Source organism: Pecten maximus, chromosome 11, assembly GCF_902652985.1.
Source record: "Pecten maximus chromosome 11, xPecMax1.1, whole genome shotgun sequence".
In the NCBI taxonomy this organism is placed as follows: Eukaryota; Metazoa; Mollusca; class Bivalvia; order Pectinida; family Pectinidae; genus Pecten; species Pecten maximus.
Window position 1 is genome coordinate 16307067 of NC_047025.1, and position 22568 is coordinate 16329634.

A 22568-nucleotide genomic window follows, 5' to 3' on the forward strand; every position below is an offset into this window, starting at 1 on the left:
AAAAGACCTGAGACCAATAGAAGGACTGAATGCTGAATTTGATATTATTGGGTCTGATTAAACCTTCTTCATGATAAAACAGAATTATCTACCCCTGTAATTATTGTGTTATATAACAGCATTAAATATGAAGATATCTTTTTCAATAACAGCAATAATTCTTAGGCCGTTAGGAGTGGAGTATACAGTGTTAACTTATTAATAAGAAGTACAATGGGCCTGTATCACCTTTTCTATAGCTTACAAAGTCAATGAAAATACTAAACTTTTAAGTTGATCTAGGCCATTGACATGGATCCCAAATTAATTCTCCTTTTTTTTGTGAACACACTTGGTAGCTCTGCACCAAATTAGCATGCTAATGACACAATATCATTAATCTGGGTATCTTGGTTATTGAAAACAAGTTCTTTAACGATTTTAACATTTGACACCTGTGACCTTGACAGTAAGTCAAGGTCATTCCCTTGAACATACTTTGTAGCCATTTGAAAAGTTGAAGCAGTATGGACAAACACGGACGTTGAACGCTGAATCATATCCTACCTTTGGTATGAATGTGATGATACTGTACTTCTGATTCCTGATGACATTTTTTGGAAATTTTACATCTGAGCTTTTTTCTAGGCCGATTGGGACGACCCTTGCCTTGTACTCTTTCCTCCTCCGACATAGTCTCTCCCAGCACCTGTTACACATAGTAACACCTAAAGATACAACTAACAGACAAGCACTCAACTGACAGGGACTGTCATATACTACAGAATATATGTCATTTCTGATCCATGCAAACACTTAGGTGACTCAGAACGGGACAATTAACCTGTACTATGACAACTAACTTAGTGGTTTATAAACAGTAAAAGTTTTGGATATCGCTAAGTTGGGCTATTGTAAAAGTGGGCCATTAAAAAAAACATGAAAAACACTACTGTGTGACTGAGACTATGTGCTGAGATTGTTTTGACTAGTAATAAAGTTAAAAAGCCAAACATGGATGGTATTGATCATTTGTTAGTAAGACGGCTAGACTATATAGAAAATACCACACCAGTGTACAACCCACAGCATGTAACAGCTGGCTGACCAATAAACTTCTTCCTACCTGTATATGTTGTAGCATTATCAGCTCTTCTACCTGATTTTAACATAGCTTTGTATAAATGGTGATAACCTCTGTAAACCTCAACACACATTACATAAGACACAATCAATACCTTGTAATTGTAGATAGATAAGAAATAAGCTGTGGAATACAGGTAAGAAGCTAGATCATAGAAGTTTGAATATTACTTTGCTTGCAGATTAACAGAAATGCAGATATGAAAAAAAATGAGAATGCACATATTGATATTTTAGTGGAAACTTAACACCCACACTCTTATATTACAGGTAGATATTGCATAAATCACACAGGTCTATATAGTTACATACACATGTATCAGACTAAACTAAAATCAGAAACGGACATGTGTTCTAAACATCATCACTTGTGTATTATTGCAGAAATCACTGATTGTTTAATTAATAATTACCAGTATATTAGAATGAAATTGTTTTTTTTTTAAAATCTTTCCAACAATATTGAATAAAGCAAAGGGATGTGATGTTCGTATATTTTGTATACACTTCAGAACAAGGTTTAGACATGTCAAAGACTTGTTTTCAAATCCTACCAAAGAGTATCGTCTGATACCCATGATTGATTGCATTACGCTATGCTACACTTATCATAAGATAAAGGTAGTGAAGAGTAGTGAAATAAATCGTGGGTATCCGATGATGACCATAGAGTAATTGCAAAGGTAATCTTTCAAAATAGTAGTCCACAAGCTTAGTCCTGAAGGTATCTATAATTAGTTTTCTTCATTCTTAGGCAATGGCCTGACACAATTTTTTTTTTAAATCCCAGTACAATTAGTCTGTGAGAGTACTAAATTCAGTTTTTGTTATGACTTCAAATTTTTTTCAACAGAAAAAGGTTACATACATGTAGTTTTAAAATGATTTTGGGAAGAACATGATGCACATGCTATTGGCTCCATCAATTCTACCCAACACTAAACGAAAATTATTTCCTGTCATCAGAATACAATTTTATGGTTATTTTTGGTTCAATTACAAATACATATTATTAGATACATGTACATCCTGTGTAAATTATATAAAAGATGGATTTTTACAGAAAATAGAATCTAGATTAATCTACCTACCTGTTTTTCCAACACATTTTTTGTTTTATTTATAATCATTTTTTTTCCAATTTTGAATTAAACATTCAGATGGTGGGGGATGGGCTTATTCCCGAATATGGGCCTATGCAGAGAAAATGTGAAAAATAGGGGGAGGGTTGGCTTATCCCCAAGCATGGCCTTATACCCGGTAAAATTTGTTACTTTTCCTGTCTTAAGTAAATAGGTTTGCATATCAAAGAGTTGATATTATGTTTACAATAGAAAAAAACAGATTATTACAAAAAGGTTCATTTTAATAAATTATTTCCACATACCCAGTAGTACTGAGAGATGAAAAGTTACCTTGAACAAAGATTGGACCAGCCATCTGTCAGGAAGTAGGCAATTCTACTCTGATTTGGATTTCTGTAACGTCTATTGACAAGGGAATCGTTTTCGTCCATGTCAAATCCAGCCGTGTCCCCGTAAATCAGTGGTGCTTCGTCTGTCCCGGAATCCTCATAGTCAGACGACAGTCTGTAAACAATCACACAAAGTTATATCACCAAGTCTTCATCATTGTTGGTCTTCTTATACGACTATATACCAAATAAAGTTGTAGTATATTAGCAATAGTTATAACAAGATAAGACTGTACAGTGTATTGCGATATGGAAATTCTAGACAATGCAGTGCACTGTTATGAATTACCGTTATCATATTAATTGACTTGCTTGGGAAATCTCACATCTGCACCATGACCTGATTATATGTCACATATCATTCGATGCTGCTGAGTATGGAACAATGGACAGGTGTGGCAGGAAATGGAAAACAGTGAAAGCTAGAAGGAATAATCAAGTCTACATTATTCAAACAGTGATAATATATCTGAATGGACAGTGCTCAACATTCTCAAAAAGGCTATTCTTATATTTTGAATGATTTAAAGGTAAATTTTGATAATTTAATAACTGTTACAGTGAATGATAAAAAATGAATCTGAATGAAAGGCTAGCTTCTTAAGGTAGTATATTACACATAAGACTGTGGTTATGTTATCTCATAAAAGGTTAGCTGTTTATTGGACCGTGTTAAGACCTGTAGGATTCAGCTTGTTCAATAGTTAAGGGGATCTGATGAAAGGGGAGTGCAGGGATAGGAGACATATAAATTCTGTGTAGAAGTATACGTAGGATACAGGGAATTCTCTGTTTACTTTGTGCAATTTAGGATGTTCACTGATGGCTCAAGAGGGATATCATTACAGACGCTCACCTAGGCAGCAGAATCGGCATTGGTTGTAGATGAAGTTAGTAAACTGGAAGTCATTCATCAGAGCCTGTTCCTAATACAGATGGACCCACATATTTACAAGGTTTACCATATCAACAGTCTCCAACACCAAGAACGAAAGATGATATATTACTTGTTTGTAAAATAGTACGAAAAAAAGGCTTCCTATAAATTGGATATATACATGTTCTGTATTAGTACATTCTGTGATCTAATCAAGTTTAGAATTGTTTATAGTGTTTTCTTTCAACAAAAATAACTTCCTATAACAGTGGGGTACAAATATCAAATCCATCACTCAGTCTGGTAATAAGTCCACCCGTATCTATAACAGTTGAGTACAAATATCAAGTCACTCAGCCTGGTAATAAGTCCACCCATATCTATAACAGTAGAGTACAAATATCAAGTCACTCAGCCTGGTAACAAGTCCACCCATATCTATAACAGTAGAGTGCAAATATCAAGTCACTCAGCCTGGTAATAAGTCCACCCATATCTATAACAGTAGACTACAAATATCAAGTCACTCAGCCTGGTAACAAGTCCACCCATATCTATAACAGTAGAGTACAAATATCAAACCCATCACTCAGTCTGGTAATAAGTCCACCCATATCTATAACAGTAGAGTGCAAATATCAAGTCACTCAGCCTGGTAATAAGTCCACCCATATCTATAACAGTAGAGTACAAATATCAAGTCACTCAGCCTGGTAACAAGTCCACCCATATCTATAACAGTAGAGTACAAATATCAAACCCATCACTCAGTCTGGTAATAAGTCCACCCATATCTATAACAGTAGAGTGCAAATATCAAGTCACTCAGCCTGGTAATAAGTCCACCCATATCTATAACAGTAGAGTACAAATATCAAGTCACTCAGCCTGGTAACAAGTCCACCCATATCTATAACAGTAGAGTACAAATATCAAGTCACTCAGCCTGGTAATAAGTCCACCCATATCTATAACAGTAGAGTACAAATATCAAGTCACTCAGCCTGGTAATAAGTCCACCCATATCTATAACAGTAGAGTACAAATATCAAGTCACTCAGCCTGGTAATAAGTCCACCCATATCTATAACAGTAGAGTACAAATATCAAGTCACTCAGCCTGGTAATAAGTCCACCCATATCTATAACAGTAGAGTACAAATATCAAGTCACTCAGCCTGGTAATAAGTCCACCCATATCTATAATAGTAGAGTACAAATATCAAGTCACTCAGCCTGGTAATAAGTCCACCCATATCTATAACAATAAAGTACAAATATCAAGTCACTCAGCCTGGTAATAAGTCCACCCGTATCTATAACAGTAGAGTACAAATATCAAGTCACTCAGCCTGGTAATAAGTCCATCCATATCTATAACAGTAGAGTACAAATATCAAGTCACTCAGCCTGGTAATAAGTCCACCCATATCTATAAGAGTTGAGTACAAATATCAAGTCACTCAGCCTGGTAATAAGTCCACCCATATCTATAACATTGGAGTACAAATATCAAGTCACTCTGTCTGGTAATAAGTCCACCCGTATCTATAACAGTAGAGTACAAATATCAAGTCACTCAGCCTGGTAACAAGTCCACCCATATATATAACAGTAGAGTACAAATATCAAGTCACTCAGCCTGGTAATAAGTCCACCCATATATATAACAGTAGAGTACAAATATCAAGTCACTCAGCCTGGTAATAAGTCCACCCATATATATAACAGTAGAGTACAAATATCAAGTCACTCAGCCTGGTAATAAGTCCACCCATATATATAACAGTAGAGTACAAATATCAAGTCACTCAGTCTGGTAATAAGTCCACCCGTATCTATAACAGTAGAGTACAAATATCGAGTCACTCAGCCTGGTAACAAGTCCACCCATATATATAACAGTAGAGTACAAATATCAAGTCACTCAGCCTGGTAATAAGTCCACCCGTATCTATAAGAGTGGAGTACAAATATCAAGTCACTCAGTCTGGTAATAAGTCCACCCGTATCTATAACAGTAGAGTACAAATATCGAGTCACTCAGCCTGGTAACAAGTCCACTCGTATATATACCCGTAATATCAAACCCATCACTCAGCATTCATATGTGTATAACATTACATATTCACCTGATAGTTTTCATTCCTGTTTAATTTTATACATTTTATTATTAAGTCATCTCATCAATATTATCCTAGGATCCTACCCGGTCAAAATTGATCACTTCTCCAAACCGAACCCTCTCTAAACTGGCCAAATATTTATGTTTGGTTTCGTAATGTTTAAGGTCCTATCAACAGCTATGGTCATTTAAGGACATTCAAGGAAGCTGCCATTTCATGATAACTCAGAACTGAACGCGACTTTATAGTGCTATCTCTCTGAAGCATACTGCCTAAGACACCCAGCAGAACACCCCACCTTGTCACATTATTCTGACAACGGGCGATCCAATCGTCCCACTCCCATAAGGCTGATCAAGTGCTAAGCAAGAGTAGCCCATTCTTATAGACTCTGGTATGTCCCGGCCAGGGGACAGAACCCAAAGCCTTCCTCATTCGGGTGATTGCTCAACTAAAGGCCAAAAGTGAGGCAGTGTCAAAGGAGACAAAAGGAAGAAGAAAGTCGTTTATAATCACAAAGAAGAGAAAAGATATTAAAGATACCAGTCGCCTTTTACAATTATGCAATAGGGACAGCAGGTACAATTCTTATGCCCTACCGACACGGCTGAAATATTCATGAACCATGCATGATTGGTTTAGGGAAGTTTCACTGTACCCCAGTGTTAATATTTTACTATTACACAAAAGAAAATAACACTGATCATTTATAAGATAGACTTTGTTAAATTAAAGACATAAACATTTAAGTCTAAGAATTTCTGTATGAACTGCATCACATGTGCACTACTTAACACTATATAGTAAAGATTGATTCTATCACATTGTTTCATTGCATTTTAGAGTCTGCTGATCATGACCTAGTGTTAAATCTAGAGTGTGTGATCTAAATGCTTAACTCAGTGTGTCCCTGTTGTGTGAATATCTAAAATGCTAGAAACTCAAGCTTGGACACAGACCTATATCAATTACAATAAAGCTTTTGTGTGATTTCTCATCCTTGATATTCATTCTACGGGTTAGCAATTGGTTCAATTTCGCTGTCTGCAACCCTGGAATATATAATGTCAAAACTGACATATTCCAGGGGTGCAGAGAGCATAAGTGATGGTATTTCCTTTTGTAGTTCATTAACATTACATACATGCCAAAAAATGAAATGTCAAATACACACAACATATGTCGTTAAACTGTCTCCTAATTCCATTCTGACACATTCATACTTAAATAACAAACAATAATATAGTACGTAGTTGATCCTCACTAAGCTTCTCAGATCATTCCAACATCTTATCATCGAGCAGGCAGACAATTACAGGAAATGCTACATTCCCACTAGGGTACACAGCCACGATAGAATCCAGTGCTGAGTGAAACTATATGATGTACAGAATATAAATGTCCCTTGCTTCCTACAGATTCACACCAGTGAATAGGTCATATATGCGTTGATGTGTGACCATGTAAATAAGTTTCTCTGTACTTAGGTAATCTGACCCTATCATCTGAATAATATTCCATTTACTTGTAACTACTAAAGTGGTCACCCTGTAGGTGACCATTACGTGTATATACTTCTATTGTGTTAAAGTAATATTCAATCTGGTTGACTGACGCATAGAACACATTCTCACTGCTTCGTTATATGAATACATGTAATCCATTACTACACTGTGGAAGTAATCAAAAACTGTATACATGCTAATGATGTACAATATATATATATATACCGTTTACTGATATCATGCACAGCACATATATACAAATGTATATGCAAATCACTTTAAATACAAGTTCTTTTGAATAATTATAATTTTTAATCAGCATCTTAACAGGCAATTAATCATAACAGTCAATCAGCATCTTAACAGGCAATTAATCATAACAGTTATAATGCTAATCTATCATGTAATTAAATAACTTTGTGTTGAGATCCAAATGTGTGTAGTTTGTATGAGTTGTTTGCATTTCTCATGAAGCTGTGATCACAAACCATCCTGAGCTGTTGTGGTTTTGTCCTTGTGAGAGATTTTACTCAATAATTATCCTGGATAGCAAGTGATAGGTCTCTTACATTGTTCAGTGAGGTAGCCACCAGCTGCTACAAAGATCTATATATATTTCTCTAGACTTATAACACTATACCAGCTTCCATCTTCAGTATTCACTGCCTTTATTTGTTTTATATCTGTATAGGTTTCCTATCACTGAGTACACACAAGTTTCTCTTTTGCCAGCAATAAATAGTTAAACCTTTGGCTGAAATTCATTGATTACACCATTACTGTTAAGGCCTGTCAAGCACACAAAGAACAAACTTGTGGAATATAAGACAAATTATCAGAAAATGTGTGTAAAGCTTGCATCAACATGAAACGCCTCAACAAGTTAATGAAACTAACTGCATAGAAAGCAGTTCAGATTTCTTAGATTCTGACAAATGGTTAACGTTTCAGTAAGATATAGACTATAACCCAGTTTACATAGGGTCTTAAACAGTCTACATCCTTAATTTTTACTTCAATCTTTAATTCAATGTCACAAGAACAAGTTGGTGATGAAAAATATCTATAAAAGTTCAATTAATGTTAACAACAAAAGTTATATCAAAGTTATGTTCATGTTAATTACAAGTCATATTAATGATAATTACAAGTCATATTAATGATAATTACAAGTCATATTAATGTTAATTACAAGTCATGTTAATGTTAACTACAAGTCATGTTGATGTTAACTACAAGTCATATTAATGTTAACTACAAGTCATATTAATGTTAACTACAAATCATGTTAATGTTAACTACAAATCATGTTAATGTTAACTACAAGTCATGTTAATGATAACTATGTGTTATGTAAATGTTAACTACAAGTCATGTTGATGTTAACTACAAATCATGTTAATGTTAACTACAAGTCATGCTAAAGTTAACTACAAATCATGTTAATGTTAACTACAAATCATGTTAATGTTAACTACAAGTCATATTAATGATAACTATGTGTTATGTAAATGTTAACTACAAGTCATGCTAATGTTAACTACAAATCATGTTAATGTTAACTACAAGTTATGTTAATGTTAATTACAAGTTATGTTAATGTTAACTACAGGTCATGTTAATGTTAACTACAGGTCATGTTAATGTTAACTACAGGTCATGTTATAATGTTAACTACAAGTCATGTAAATGTTAACTACAAGTCATGTTAATGTTAACTAGTACCAGGTCATGTTAATGTTAACTACAAATCATGTTAATGTTAACTAGAACTCATGTTAATGTTAACTACAAGTCATGTTAATGTTAACTAGAACTCATGTTAATGTTAACTACAAGTCATGTTAATGTTAACTACAGGTCATGTTAATGTTAACTACAAGTCATGTTAATGTTAACTACAAGTCATGTTAATGTTAACTACAAGTCATGTTAATGTTAACTACAAGTCATGTTAATGTTAACTAGTACCAGGTCATGTTAATGTTAACTACAAATCATGTTAATGTTAACTAGAACTCATGTTAATGTTAACTACAAGTCATGTTAATGTTAACTAGAACTCATGTTAATGTTAACTACAAGTCATGTTAATGTTAACTACAGGTCATGTTAATGTTAACTACAGGTCATGTTAATGTTAACTACAAGTCATGTTAATGTTAACTACAGGTCATGTTAATGTTAACTACAGGTCATGTTAATGTTAACTACAAGTCATGTAAATGTTAACTACAAGTCATGTTAATGTTAACTACAAGTCATGTTAATGTTAAGGTACAAGTCATGTTAATGTTAACTACAAGTCATGTTAATGTTAACTACAATTCATGTTGATGTTAAGGTACAAGTCATATTAATGTTAACTACAAGTCATGTTAATGTTAACTACAAGTCATATTAATGTTAACTACAAGTCATATTAATGTTAACTACAAGTCATGTTAATGTTAACTACAAGTCATGTTAATGTTAACTACAGGTCATGTTAATGTTAACTACAGGTCATGTTAATGTTAACTACAAGTCATGTTAATGTTAACTACAAGTCATGTTAATGTTAACTACAAGTTGTGTTAATGTTAACTACAAGTCATGTTAATGTTAACTACAAGTCATGTTAATGTTAACTACAAGTCATGTTAATGTTAACTACAAATCATGTTAATGTTAACTACAAGTCATGTTAATGTTAACTACAAGTCATGTTAATGTTAACTACAAGTCATGTTAATGTTAACTACAATTCATGTTAATGTTAACTACAAATCATGTAAATGTTAACTACAAGTCATGTTAATGTTAACTACAAGTCATGTTAATGTTAAGGTACAAGTCATGTTAATGTTAACTACAAGTCATGTTAATGTGAACTACAATTCATGTTGATGTTAAGGTACAAGTCATATTAATGTTAACTACAAGTCATGTTAATGTTAACTACAAGTCATATTAATGTTAACTACAAGTCATATTAATGTTAACTACAAGTCATGTTAATGTTAACTACAAGTCATGTTAATGTTAACTACAGGTCATGTTAATGTTAACTACAGGTCATGTTAATGTTAACTACAAGTCATGTTAATGTTAACTACAAGTCATGTTAATGTTAACTACAAGTCGTGTTAATGTTAACTACAAGCCATGTTAATGTTAACTACAAGTCATGTTAATGTTAACTACAAGTCATGTTAATGTTAACTACAGGTCATGTTAATGTTAACTACAGGTCATGTTAATGTTAACTACAAGTTGTGTTAAAGTTAACTACAAGTCATGTTAATGTTAACTACAAGTCATGTTAATGTTAACTACAAGTCATGTTAATGTTAACTACAAGTTGTGTTAAAGTTAACTACAAGTCATGTTAATGTTAACTACAAGTCATGTTAATGTTAACTACAAGTCATGTTAATGTTAATTACAAGTCATGTTAATGTTAATTACAGGTCATGTTAATGTTAACTACAAATCATGTTAATGTTAACTACAAATCATGTTAATGTTAACTACAAATCATGTTAATGTTAACTACAAGTCATGTTAATGTTAACTACAATTCATGTTAATGTTAACTACAAGTCATGTTAATGTTAACTACAAGTCATGTTAATGTTAACTACAAGTCATGTTAATGTTAACTACAAGTCATGTTAATGTTAACTACAAGTCATGTTAATGTTAACTACAATTCATGTTAATGTTAACTACAAGTCATGTTAATGTTAACTACAAGTCATGTTAATGTTAACTACAATTCATGTTAATGTTAACTACAAGTCATGTTAATGTTAACTACAAATCATGTTAATGTTAACTACAAGTCATGTTAATGTTAACTACAATTCATGTTAATGTTAACTACAATTCATGTTAATGTTAACTACAAGTTGTGTTAAAGTTAACTACAAGTCATGTTAATGTTAACTACAAATCATGTTAATGTTAATTACAAGTCATGTTAATGTTAACTACAAGTCATGTTAATGTTAACTACAGGTCATGTTAATGTTAACTACAGGTCATGTTAATGTTAACTACAAGTCATATTAATGTTAACTACAAGTCATGTTAATGTTAACTACAAGTCATATTAATGTTAACTACAAGTCATATTAATGTTAACTACAAGTCATGTTAATGTTAACTACAAGTCATGTTAATGTTAACTACAGGTCATGTTAATGTTAACTACAGGTCATGTTAATGTTAACTACAAGTCATGTTAATGTTAACTACAAGTCATGTTAATGTTAACTACAAGTCGTGTTAATGTTAACTACAAGTCATGTTAATGTTAACTACAAGTCATGTTAATGTTAACTACAAGTCATGTTAATGTTAACTACAGGTCATGTTAATGTTAACTACAGGTCATGTTAATGTTAACTACAAGTTGTGTTAAAGTTAACTACAAGTCATGTTAATGTTAACTACAAGTCATGTTAATGTTAACTACAAGTCATGTTAATGTTAACTACAAGTTGTGTTAAAGTTAACTACAAGTCATGTTAATGTTAACTACAAGTCATGTTAATGTTAACTACAAGTCATGTTAATGTTAATTACAAGTCATGTTAATGTTAATTACAGGTCATGTTAATGTTAACTACAAATCATGTTAATGTTAACTACAAATCATGTTAATGTTAACTACAAATCATGTTAATGTTAACTACAAGTCATGTTAATGTTAACTACAATTCATGTTAATGTTAACTACAAGTCATGTTAATGTTAACTACAAGTCATGTTAATGTTAACTACAAGTCATGTTAATGTTAACTACAAGTCATGTTAATGTTAACTACAATTCATGTTAATGTTAACTACAAGTCATGTTAATGTTAACTACAAGTCATGTTAATGTTAACTACAATTCATGTTAATGTTAACTACAAGTCATGTTAATGTTAACTACAAATCATGTTAATGTTAACTACAAGTCATGTTAATGTTAACTACAATTCATGTTAATGTTAACTACAAGTTGTGTTAAAGTTAACTACAAGTCATGTTAATGTTAACTACAAATCATGTTAATGTTAATTACAAGTCATGTTAATGTTAACTACAAGTCATGTTAATGTTAACTACAGGTCATGTTAATGTTAACTACAGGTCATGTTAATGTTAACTACAAATCATGTTAATGTTAACTACAGGTCATGTTAATGTTAACTACAAGTCATGTTAATGTTAACTACAGGTCATGTTAATGTTAACTACAGGTCATGTTAATGTTAACTACAAGTCATGTTAATGTTAACTACAGGTCATGTTAATGTTAACTACAAGTCATGTTAATGTTAATTACAAATCATGTTAATGTTAACTACAAGTCATGTTAATGTTAACTACAAGTCATGTTAATGTTAACTACAGGTCATGTTAATGTTAACTACAGGTCATGTTAATGTTAACTACAAGTCATGTTAATGTTAACTACAAATCATGTTAATGTTAACTACAAGTCATGTTAATGTTAACTACAATTCATGTTAATGTTAACTACAAGTCATGTTAATGTTAACTACAGGTCATGTTAATGATAATTACAAGTCATATTAATGTTAACTACAAGTCATGTTAATGTTAACTACAGGTCATGTTAATGTTAACTACAAATCATGTTAATGTTAAGGTACAAGTCATGTTAATGATAACTATGTGTTATGTAAATGTTAACTACAAGTCATGTTAATGTTAACTACAAATCATGTTAATGTTAACTACAAGTCATGTTAATGTTAACTACAAGTCATGTTAATGTTAACTACAAGTCATGTTAATGTTAACTACAAGTCATGTTAATGTTAATTACAAGTCATATTTATGATAATTACAAGTCATGTTAATGTTAACTACAAGTCATGTTAATGTTAACTACAAGTCATGTTAATGTTAACTACAAGTCATGTTAATGTTAACTACAAGTCATGTTAATGTTAACTACAAGTCATATTTATGATAATTACAAGTCATGTTAATGTTAAGGTACAAGTCATGTTAATGTTAAGGTACAAATCATGTTAATGTTAACTACAAGTCATGTTAATGTTCACTACAAGTCATGTTAATGTTAACTACAAGTCATGTTAATGTTAACTACAAGTCATGTTAATGTTAATTACAAGTCATATTTATGATAATTACAAGTCATGTTAATGTTAACTACAAGTCATGTTAATGTTAACTACAAGTCATGTTAATGTTAACTACAAGTCATGTTAATGTTAACTACAAGTCATGTTAATGTTAACTACAGGTCATGTTAATGTTAACTACAAGTCATGTTAATGTTAATTACAAGTCATGTTAATGTTAACTACAGGTCATGTTAATGTTAACTACAGGTCATGTTAATGTTAACTACAAGTTGTGTTAATGTTAATTACAGGTCATGTTAATGTTAACTACAAGTTGTGTTAATGTTAATTACAAGTCATGTTAATGTTAACTACAAGTCATGTTAATGTTAACTACAAGTCATGTTAATGTTAACTACAAGTCATGTTAATGTTAACTACAGGTCATGTTAATGTTAAGGTACAAATCATGTTAATGTTAACTACAAGTCATGTTAATGTTAACTACAAGTCATGTAAATGTTAACTACAAGTCATGTTAATGTTAACTACAAGTCATGTTAATGTTAACTACAATTCATGTTAATGTTAACTACAAGTCATGTTAATGTTAACTACAAGTCATGTTAATGTTAACTACAAGTCATGTTAATGTTAACTACAATTCATGTTAATGTTAACTACAAGTCATGTTAATGTTAACTACAAATCATGTTAATGTTAACTACAAGTCATGTTAATGTTAACTACAATTCATGTTAATGTTAACTACAAGTTGTGTTAAAGTTAACTACAAGTCATGTTAATGTTAACTACAAATCATGTTAATGTTAATTACAAGTCATGTTAATGTTAACTACAAGTCATGTTAATGTTAACTACAGGTCATGTTAATGTTAACTACAGGTCATGTTAATGTTAACTACAAATCATGTTAATGTTAACTACAGGTCATGTTAATGTTAACTACAAGTCATGTTAATGTTAACTACAGGTCATGTTAATGTTAACTACAAGTCATGTTAATGTTAACTACAGGTCATGTTAATGTTAACTACAAGTCATGTTAATGTTAATTACAAATCATGTTAATGTTAACTACAAGTCATGTTAATGTTAACTACAAGTCATGTTAATGTTAACTACAGGTCATGTTAATGTTAACTACAGGTCATGTTAATGTTAACTACAAGTCATGTTAATGTTAACTACAAATCATGTTAATGTTAACTACAAGTCATGTTAATGTTAACTACAATTCATGTTAATGTTAACTACAAGTCATGTTAATGTTAACTACAGGTCATGTTAATGATAATTACAAGTCATATTAATGTTAACTACAAGTCATGTTAATGTTAACTACAGGTCATGTTAATGTTAACTACAAATCATGTTAATGTTAAGGTACAAGTCATGTTAATGATAACTATGTGTTATGTAAATGTTAACTACAAGTCATGTTAATGTTAACTACAAATCATGTTAATGTTAACTACAAGTCATGTTAATGTTAACTACAAGTCATGTTAATGTTAACTACAAGTCATGTTAATGTTAACTACAAGTCATGTTAATGTTAATTACAAGTCATATTTATGATAATTACAAGTCATGTTAATGTTAACTACAAGTCATGTTAATGTTAACTACAAGTCATGTTAATGTTAACTACAAGTCATGTTAATGTTAACTACAAGTCATATTTATGATAATTACAAGTCATGTTAATGTTAAGGTACAAGTCATGTTAATGTTAAGGTACAAATCATGTTAATGTTAACTACAAGTCATGTTAATGTTCACTACAAGTCATGTTAATGTTAACTACAAGTCATGTTAATGTTAACTACAAGTCATGTTAATGTTAATTACAAGTCATATTTATGATAATTACAAGTCATGTTAATGTTAACTACAAGTCATGTTAATGTTAACTACAAGTCATGTTAATGTTAACTACAAGTCATGTTAATGTTAACTACAAGTCATGTTAATGTTAACTACAGGTCATGTTAATGTTAACTACAAGTCATGTTAATGTTAATTACAAGTCATGTTAATGTTAACTACAGGTCATGTTAATGTTAACTACAGGTCATGTTAATGTTAACTACAAGTTGTGTTAATGTTAATTACAGGTCATGTTAATGTTAACTACAAGTTGTGTTAATGTTAATTACAAGTCATGTTAATGTTAACTACAAGTCATGTTAATGTTAACTACAAGTCATGTTAATGTTAACTACAAATCATGTTAATGTTAACTACAAGTCATGTTAATGTTAACTACAGGTCATGTTAATGTTAATTACAAGTCATGTAAATGTTGACTACAAGTCATGTTAATGTTAAGGTACAAGTCATGTTAATGTTAACTACAAGTCATGTTAATGTTAACTACAGGTCATGTTAATGTTAACTACAAGTCATGTTAATGTTAACTACAAGTCATGTTAATGTTAACTACAAGTCATGTTAATGTTAACTACAAGTCATATTAATGTTAACTACAAATCATGTTAATGTTAACTACAAATCATGTTAATGTTAACTACAAGTCATGTTAATGTTAACTACAAATCATGTTAATGTTAACTACAAGTCATGTTAATGTTAACTACAGGTCATGTTAATGTTAACTACAAGTCATGTTAATGTTAACTACAAGTCATGTTAATGTTAACTACAAGTCATGTTAATGTTAACTACAAGTCATGTTAATGTTAACTACAAGTCATGTTAACTACAAGTCATGTTAATGTTAACTACAAATCATGTTAATGTTAACTACAAGTCATGTTAATGTTAACTACAGGTCATGTTAATGTTAAGGTACAAATCATGTTAATGTTAACTACAAGTCATGTTAATGTTAACTACAAGTCATGTAAATGTTAACTACAAGTCATGTTAATGTTAACTACAAGTCATGTAAATGTTAACTACAAGTCATGTTAATGTTAACTACAAGTCATGTTAATGTTAAGGTACAAGTCATGTTAATGTTAACTACAAGTCATGTTAATGTTAACTACAATTCATGTTGATGTTAAGGTACAAGTCATATTAATGTTAACTACAAGTCATGTTAATGTTAACTACAAGTCATATTAATGTTAACTACAAGTCATGTAAATGTTAACTACAAATCATGTTAATGTTAACTACAAGTCATGTTAATGTTAACTACAGGTCATGTTAATGTTAAGGTACAAATCATGTTAATGTTAACTACAAGTCATGTTAATGATAACTATGTGTTATGTAAATGTTAACTACAAGTCATGTTAATGTTAACTACAGGTCATGTTAATGTTAACTACAAGTCATGTAAATGTTAACTACAAATCATGTTAATGTTAACTACAAGTTATGTTAATGTTAACTACAAATCATGTTAATGTTAACTACAAGTCATGTTAATGTTAACTACAAGTCATGTTAATGTTAACTACAAGTCATGTTAATGTTAACTACAAATTATGTTAATGTTAACTACAGGTCATATTAATGTTAACTACAGGTCATGTTAATGTTAACTACAAGTCATGTTAATGTTAACTACAAGTCATGTTAATGTTAACTACAAATTATGTTAATGTTAACTACAGGTCATATTAATGTTAACTACAGGTCATGTTAATGTTAAGGTACAAATCATGTTAATGTTAACTACAAGTCATGTTAATGTTAATTACAAGTCATATTAATGATAACTATGTCTTATTTAAATGTTAACTACAAGTCATGTTAATGTTAACTACAGGTCATGTTAATGTTAACTACAGGTCATGTTAATGTTAACTACAAGTCATGTTAATGTTAAGGTACAAGTCATGTTAATGTTAAGGTACAAGTCATGTTAATGTTAACTACAGGTCATGTTAATGTTAATTACAAGTCATGTTAATGTTAACTACAAGTCATGTTAATGTTAACTACAAGTCATGTTAATGTTAACTACAAGTCGTGTTAATGTTAACTACAAGTCATGTTAATGTTAACTACAAGTCATGTTAATGTTAACTACAAGTCATGTAAATGTTAACTACAAATCATGTTAATGTTAACTACAAGTTATGTTAATGTTAACTACAAATCATGTTAATGTTAACTACAAGTCATGTTAATGTTAACTACAGGTCATGTTAATGTTAACTACAAATTATGTTAATGTTAACTACAGGTCATATTAATGTTAACTACAGGTCATGTTAATGTTAAGGTACAAATCATGTTAATGTTAACTACAAGTCATGTTAATGTTAATTACAAGTCATATTAATGATAACTATGTCTTATTTAAATGTTAACTACAAGTCATGTTAATGTTAACTACAGGTCATGTTAATGTTAACTACAGGTCATGTTAATGTTAACTACAGGTCATGTTAATGTTAATTACAGGTCATGTTAATGTTAACTACAGGTCATGTTAATGTTAACTACAAGTCATGTAAATGTTAACTACAAGTCATGTTAATGTTAACTACAAGTCATGTTAGTGTTAACTACAAGTCATGTTAATGTTAACTACAAGTCATGTTAATGTTAACTACAAGTCATGTTAATGTTAACTACAGGTCATGTTAGTGTTAACTACAGGTCATGTTAATGTTAACTACAAGTCATGTTAATGTTAACTACAAGTCATGTTAATGTTAACTACAAGTCATGTTAATGATAACTATGTGTTATGTAAATGTTAACTACAAGTCATGTTAATGTTAACTACAGGTCATGTAAATGTTAACTACAAGTCATGTTAATGTTAACTACAAGTCATGTTAGTGTTAACTACAAGTCATGTTAATGTTAACTACAAGTCATGTTAATGTTAACTACAAGTCATGTTAATGTTAACTACAAGTCATGTTAATGTTAACTACAAGTCATGTTAATGTTAACTACAAGTCATGTTAGTGTTAACTACAAGTCATGTTAATGTTAACTACAAGTCATGTTAATGTTAACTACAAGTCATGTTAATGTTAACTACAAGTCATGTTAATGTTAACTACAAATCATGTTAATGTTAACTACAGGTCATGTTAATGTTAACTACAAGTCATGTTAATGATAACTATGTGTTATGTAAATGATAACTACAAATCATGTTAATGTTAACTACAAATCATGTTAATGTTAATTACAAGTCATGTTAATGATAACTATGTTATTTAAATGTTAATTACAAGTCATGTTAATGTTAACTACAAGTTGTGTTAAAGTTAACTACAAATCATACTAATATAATTTGGACAGAACTATGGTGGGCATGTACTACGGTATATGACCCCATTACTCTACATCTATACTAGCTATGAAGTAAATCAATACATCCCAGCTGAACACCACCGCTGCTCTAATTAAGTGGTACAGCCAGGACCTTTATACCTGGAGGCAGATTAACACACAGCTGTAGAACAGACATGTTTAGAGTAGCTGTGTATTCATATGATTAAATACATGTTAATAATTACAAACCCAATTACTATACACCACTATGGTGTATTGTCTACTGTCAACAGACATTTATAAGGATAGTGTCATTTCATTGAACACTTGCAAAATGTTAAATGTTGAAACACAAAATGTGAACAGGGAGTATTTTTCATTATTCATTATTTTTTTGTTTATTTTTTTCAAATGCATTTTTGACAAACAAAATACTATAGAATCAATCATCATCATCATCATCATCCATAAAATCCTTCTCTCAAAGAAGTCAATTACTACAAATCAACAATATCTTGTATCTTTTTTGTACCCACTTCTCAGTTCTGCCATACCCTAGCTGGGTTGATGATTTTTTTAATATGTTAGAATCCAGACCCTATAACATATTCCATTCCAAGTGAATGGAGAGCCATTACAAAACTTTAACCTCAAGAATACAGAGAAAACAGTTAAGTTCATAATATGGAAAAAAATTCAAAAAATGAAAATAATTTTTTCATTTTTAACTGTACAAAAGTAATGCCACACACCCAAAGAACCTCTATGCAAAGAAGCAGCATCATAATACCATTATTAAGTGAATGGTGTGCATTATAAAACTTTAACCAAAACTTTAACCTCAAGAATACAGCAAAAACAGTTACCGTATTTGACCTAATAAGGGCGCAGGGCGCGGGTAATTGACATTATATTATTAAGATTAGTTATTCTGAAGTTTTATGAAACAGACTATACCTTAAAGCAGAATACCCAACGCTGTGGAAACGGTAAAATATTCAGTCATAAAAATATTCCAGATGAAGATATCTATTCATTATCATATATTAAGCTTAAACATCACTTGAATATTCCTGTAAACTTGTAAACCATGCCAGCTTATCTTTAGACCAGAGAACGTGTGTTCCACCATTTATGTTCAAATGGAACTCTTTTCTGTTTTATTTATAGACACAGGTGATTTCCCAGATCATATCAGACATCGTTTTCTTTGACCTTAAAATTGATTTACAATGTCTTTTACTAGCTTTCTGTTCTGAAAAAAAGTTATTTATCAACAATAATAATTAAAAGTCTTTTACTTTATCTTCAAATAAAGATGGTAAGTTATTATTTGTATGTGTGTTTAGTTTCGAGTGCTCTTTGCACTGACATGTCATCTGTAGGAATAGACAAAATGTGGCGAAAACTTGTGTTCCAGTTACTTAATTTGCTGAAGAACATTGAACACATAAAATAGCAAAACTTTTCACATGAATTATTACTTTTGAACACCATTTTGACACTCAGTCAAAGATTTATTTCCTTGAAAAAAGGTAGGGGCGGGGCGCCCTTATAAGGGCAGGTGCCCTTATTAGGTCAAATACGGTAAGTCCATAATATGGAAAAAATTTCAAAAAAAAAGAAAATAATTTTTTCATTTTTAACTGAACAAAAGTAATGCCACACACCCAAAGAACCTCTATGCAATGAATCAGCATCCTTATACCATTATTATGTGAATGGTGTGCCATTATAAAACTTTAACCAAAACTTTAACCTGAAGAATACAGAGAAAATAGTTCAGTTCATAATATGGCAAAAATTTCAAAAAATGAAAATATGTTTTTCAGTTTTAACTGTACAAAAGTAATGCCACACACCCAAAGAACCTCTATGCAAAGAATCAGCATCCTAATACCATTATTAAGTGAATCGTGTGCCATTATAAAACTTAAACCAAAACTTTAACCAACCGGATGGACGCAGGCAAAACCTATAGTCCCCCAGGTTTCACCGGTAGGGGACTAATAACAACTAGTGAATGACTGCAAACATATAAATAGGGACAGGAGCTACTGCTTTGTAACATTCAGTGTTTTAATACAGTTCTAAGTGTACTTTTAACTCTTCTAATTGTAATCCTTTTTCTCTGAGAAATTTTTAGATACTGACCAATTTCCCTTCTCTACTTCTAGTAATCCATAAGAACAGTCTGGATTAAATTAGCTTACTTTAAATGTCAAAGAATTTGATTTTATACGTCACCATGAAAAAAAAATCATAGGTTGCTTACATTTCAGAATACATGATTCCGATTGACCACATATACCCTGGATGTTTACATGTTATCACCAAGAATTTAAAGACAGAGCAATATGTCATGTGCATGCATAATAACCTCACTATACAACTGAAACTACCAGAAACAACAGCCTGGCATCCACAAATGCTGCATTTATCTGGAAACTATGAGACAATGACAACACAAGGTGACTCTGTGAGCATGTCATCCTTATGAAGGTCTATACCTCGTGCCACGTATGTATACCACATCAGACATCTTGTTGGTAGCACAATCCATATATGCTTCCAAAAACATTTCTAAATGAAGCAGTGAAGACATTTAATCTTTTTTCTCCCAGTCAGCTGATGGCATGTTTATTGCCATTGTGGAGAAAGCTTATACATGTTTCTGGACTATGTGTTCATGATGACAAGGACAGGTACATGTATATTGGTGAGTCAGACATGAACTTGGGAGGAATTTCACATGACTTAACTGCTGGTTGTTGTATAAGGCAATCTAACACTACTTTGTAAAATGTCAACCAACTTTTCAGTATCACATTGCCTGTTCTGATGTTGCGAGAGTTCTAGGGAATTTTTGTCCATCCATAAAATTGATCTAATCAACTGGCCACCATACAGCCCTGATTTGTCCTCAATTGGGAATTGTCACGTTGTGGTTAAATTGGACAGGAGAACAGAACTGCTCAGGAACACTGCCATTCCATCCTCTCCAAATTAAGGAATAGCTTATTTTAATAATGGGCCTAATAATATTCCAATACAGATTGTCAATAAGATTGATGAGCACAATAATTTGGAATTGCACACCTCAATTTTTGGATTTCAATTTTCTATTGCAATTCAATAAAGAAAAAAATGAATTTCAAATACAGTATATGTAAAAACAACTTAAATTTTCCACAAAATTGCAACAGAATATGCCAGAAGTTATTCTGGCTGTGTTTCTTTGGCATTTCAACATACATTACATTACATTAGTGCTCTACTTCTACTTACCCGGTAAACAACATAGAGATCGTTATTACCCGGTGGTGACAACATGTAATCAAACTTAAGATTTTGCCACGTGGGTGATTAGTTTGTTAAGCAAAACAGGAAAGACAAACATAAGAAGAATAGGTTTGTTTAGTTGCAGAGATAAAAGTATTTGAAGGACTGGGGATGTCCCTACTGGTGAGGTATGTTTAAGCTATACAAACTACATGTACACAGGAAAGAGAGTAGTGTGCATCCACCAAGTGATCGAGGCCAGGATACTCAACTTATAATTACTAGTCCACCACTCTACCGACTGATATACTATGTATATGGGAATTCTTCCAGCGTGAAGCAAGAAGCCGACCGTATCACTATGTACACTATTTACAATTTAAACCTGCCACACATAAAAATATAGATTCATTCAACAGTCCAATGGCACAACCTGTGTTTTCCTGTCTTCTAAAAAAACAGCATACGCTTGGGAAAATATCCGTCAAGCAACCATGGAGGATACATTTCTCCAAAAATCTCACTACAAAAATTATATAAAACAATTACGAAACATTAAGATATGATTCATTTTATGGCCAACACTACAGTAATCACCTGATTCATCATCATCATGACCAGTGACCGGCAACTTGGCAATATTTTTGCATCTTTCAGTAAATATCAATAGCGCGTTAATAAACGCAGTGTTTACAGATTTCTTAAATTATAATAATGGCATTACCTGGATAATCTTGAGAATTTAACGTTCAATGACCGCTTGGAAGACCTGTAATAACTACTTCTATTTACAGGCATTGGTCACACTCTCTTGAAAATTGGCATGCCCCTTACACCATTTTGTGTATG

At 31.2% G+C, this 22568-nt stretch overlaps 1 protein-coding gene across 3 annotated transcripts in view; it reads right to left on the reverse strand.

The window, feature by feature from the left end:
* The window catches only part of LOC117337045 (probable phospholipid-transporting ATPase IIB), a 42711-nt gene extending 20162 nt beyond the window's left edge, over positions 1-22549 (reverse strand). The window contains exons 1-4 of one of the 3 annotated variants that reach the window (XM_033897813.1): positions 22444-22530; positions 3453-3522; positions 2538-2711; positions 547-688 (exon numbers count right to left, since the gene is read on the reverse strand). In XM_033897813.1, the coding sequence (XP_033753704.1) occupies positions 547-688; positions 2538-2711; positions 3453-3472 (336 nt within the window). In that variant the 5' untranslated portion in view covers positions 3473-3522; positions 22444-22530. Of the gene's footprint in view, positions 1-546; positions 689-2537; positions 2712-3452; positions 3523-6863; positions 6950-22443 lie in introns of those variants that run through there. The other 2 variants (XM_033897812.1, XM_033897814.1) reach the window with 2 other exon arrangements.
* Positions 22550-22568: the final 19 nt, after the last annotated feature.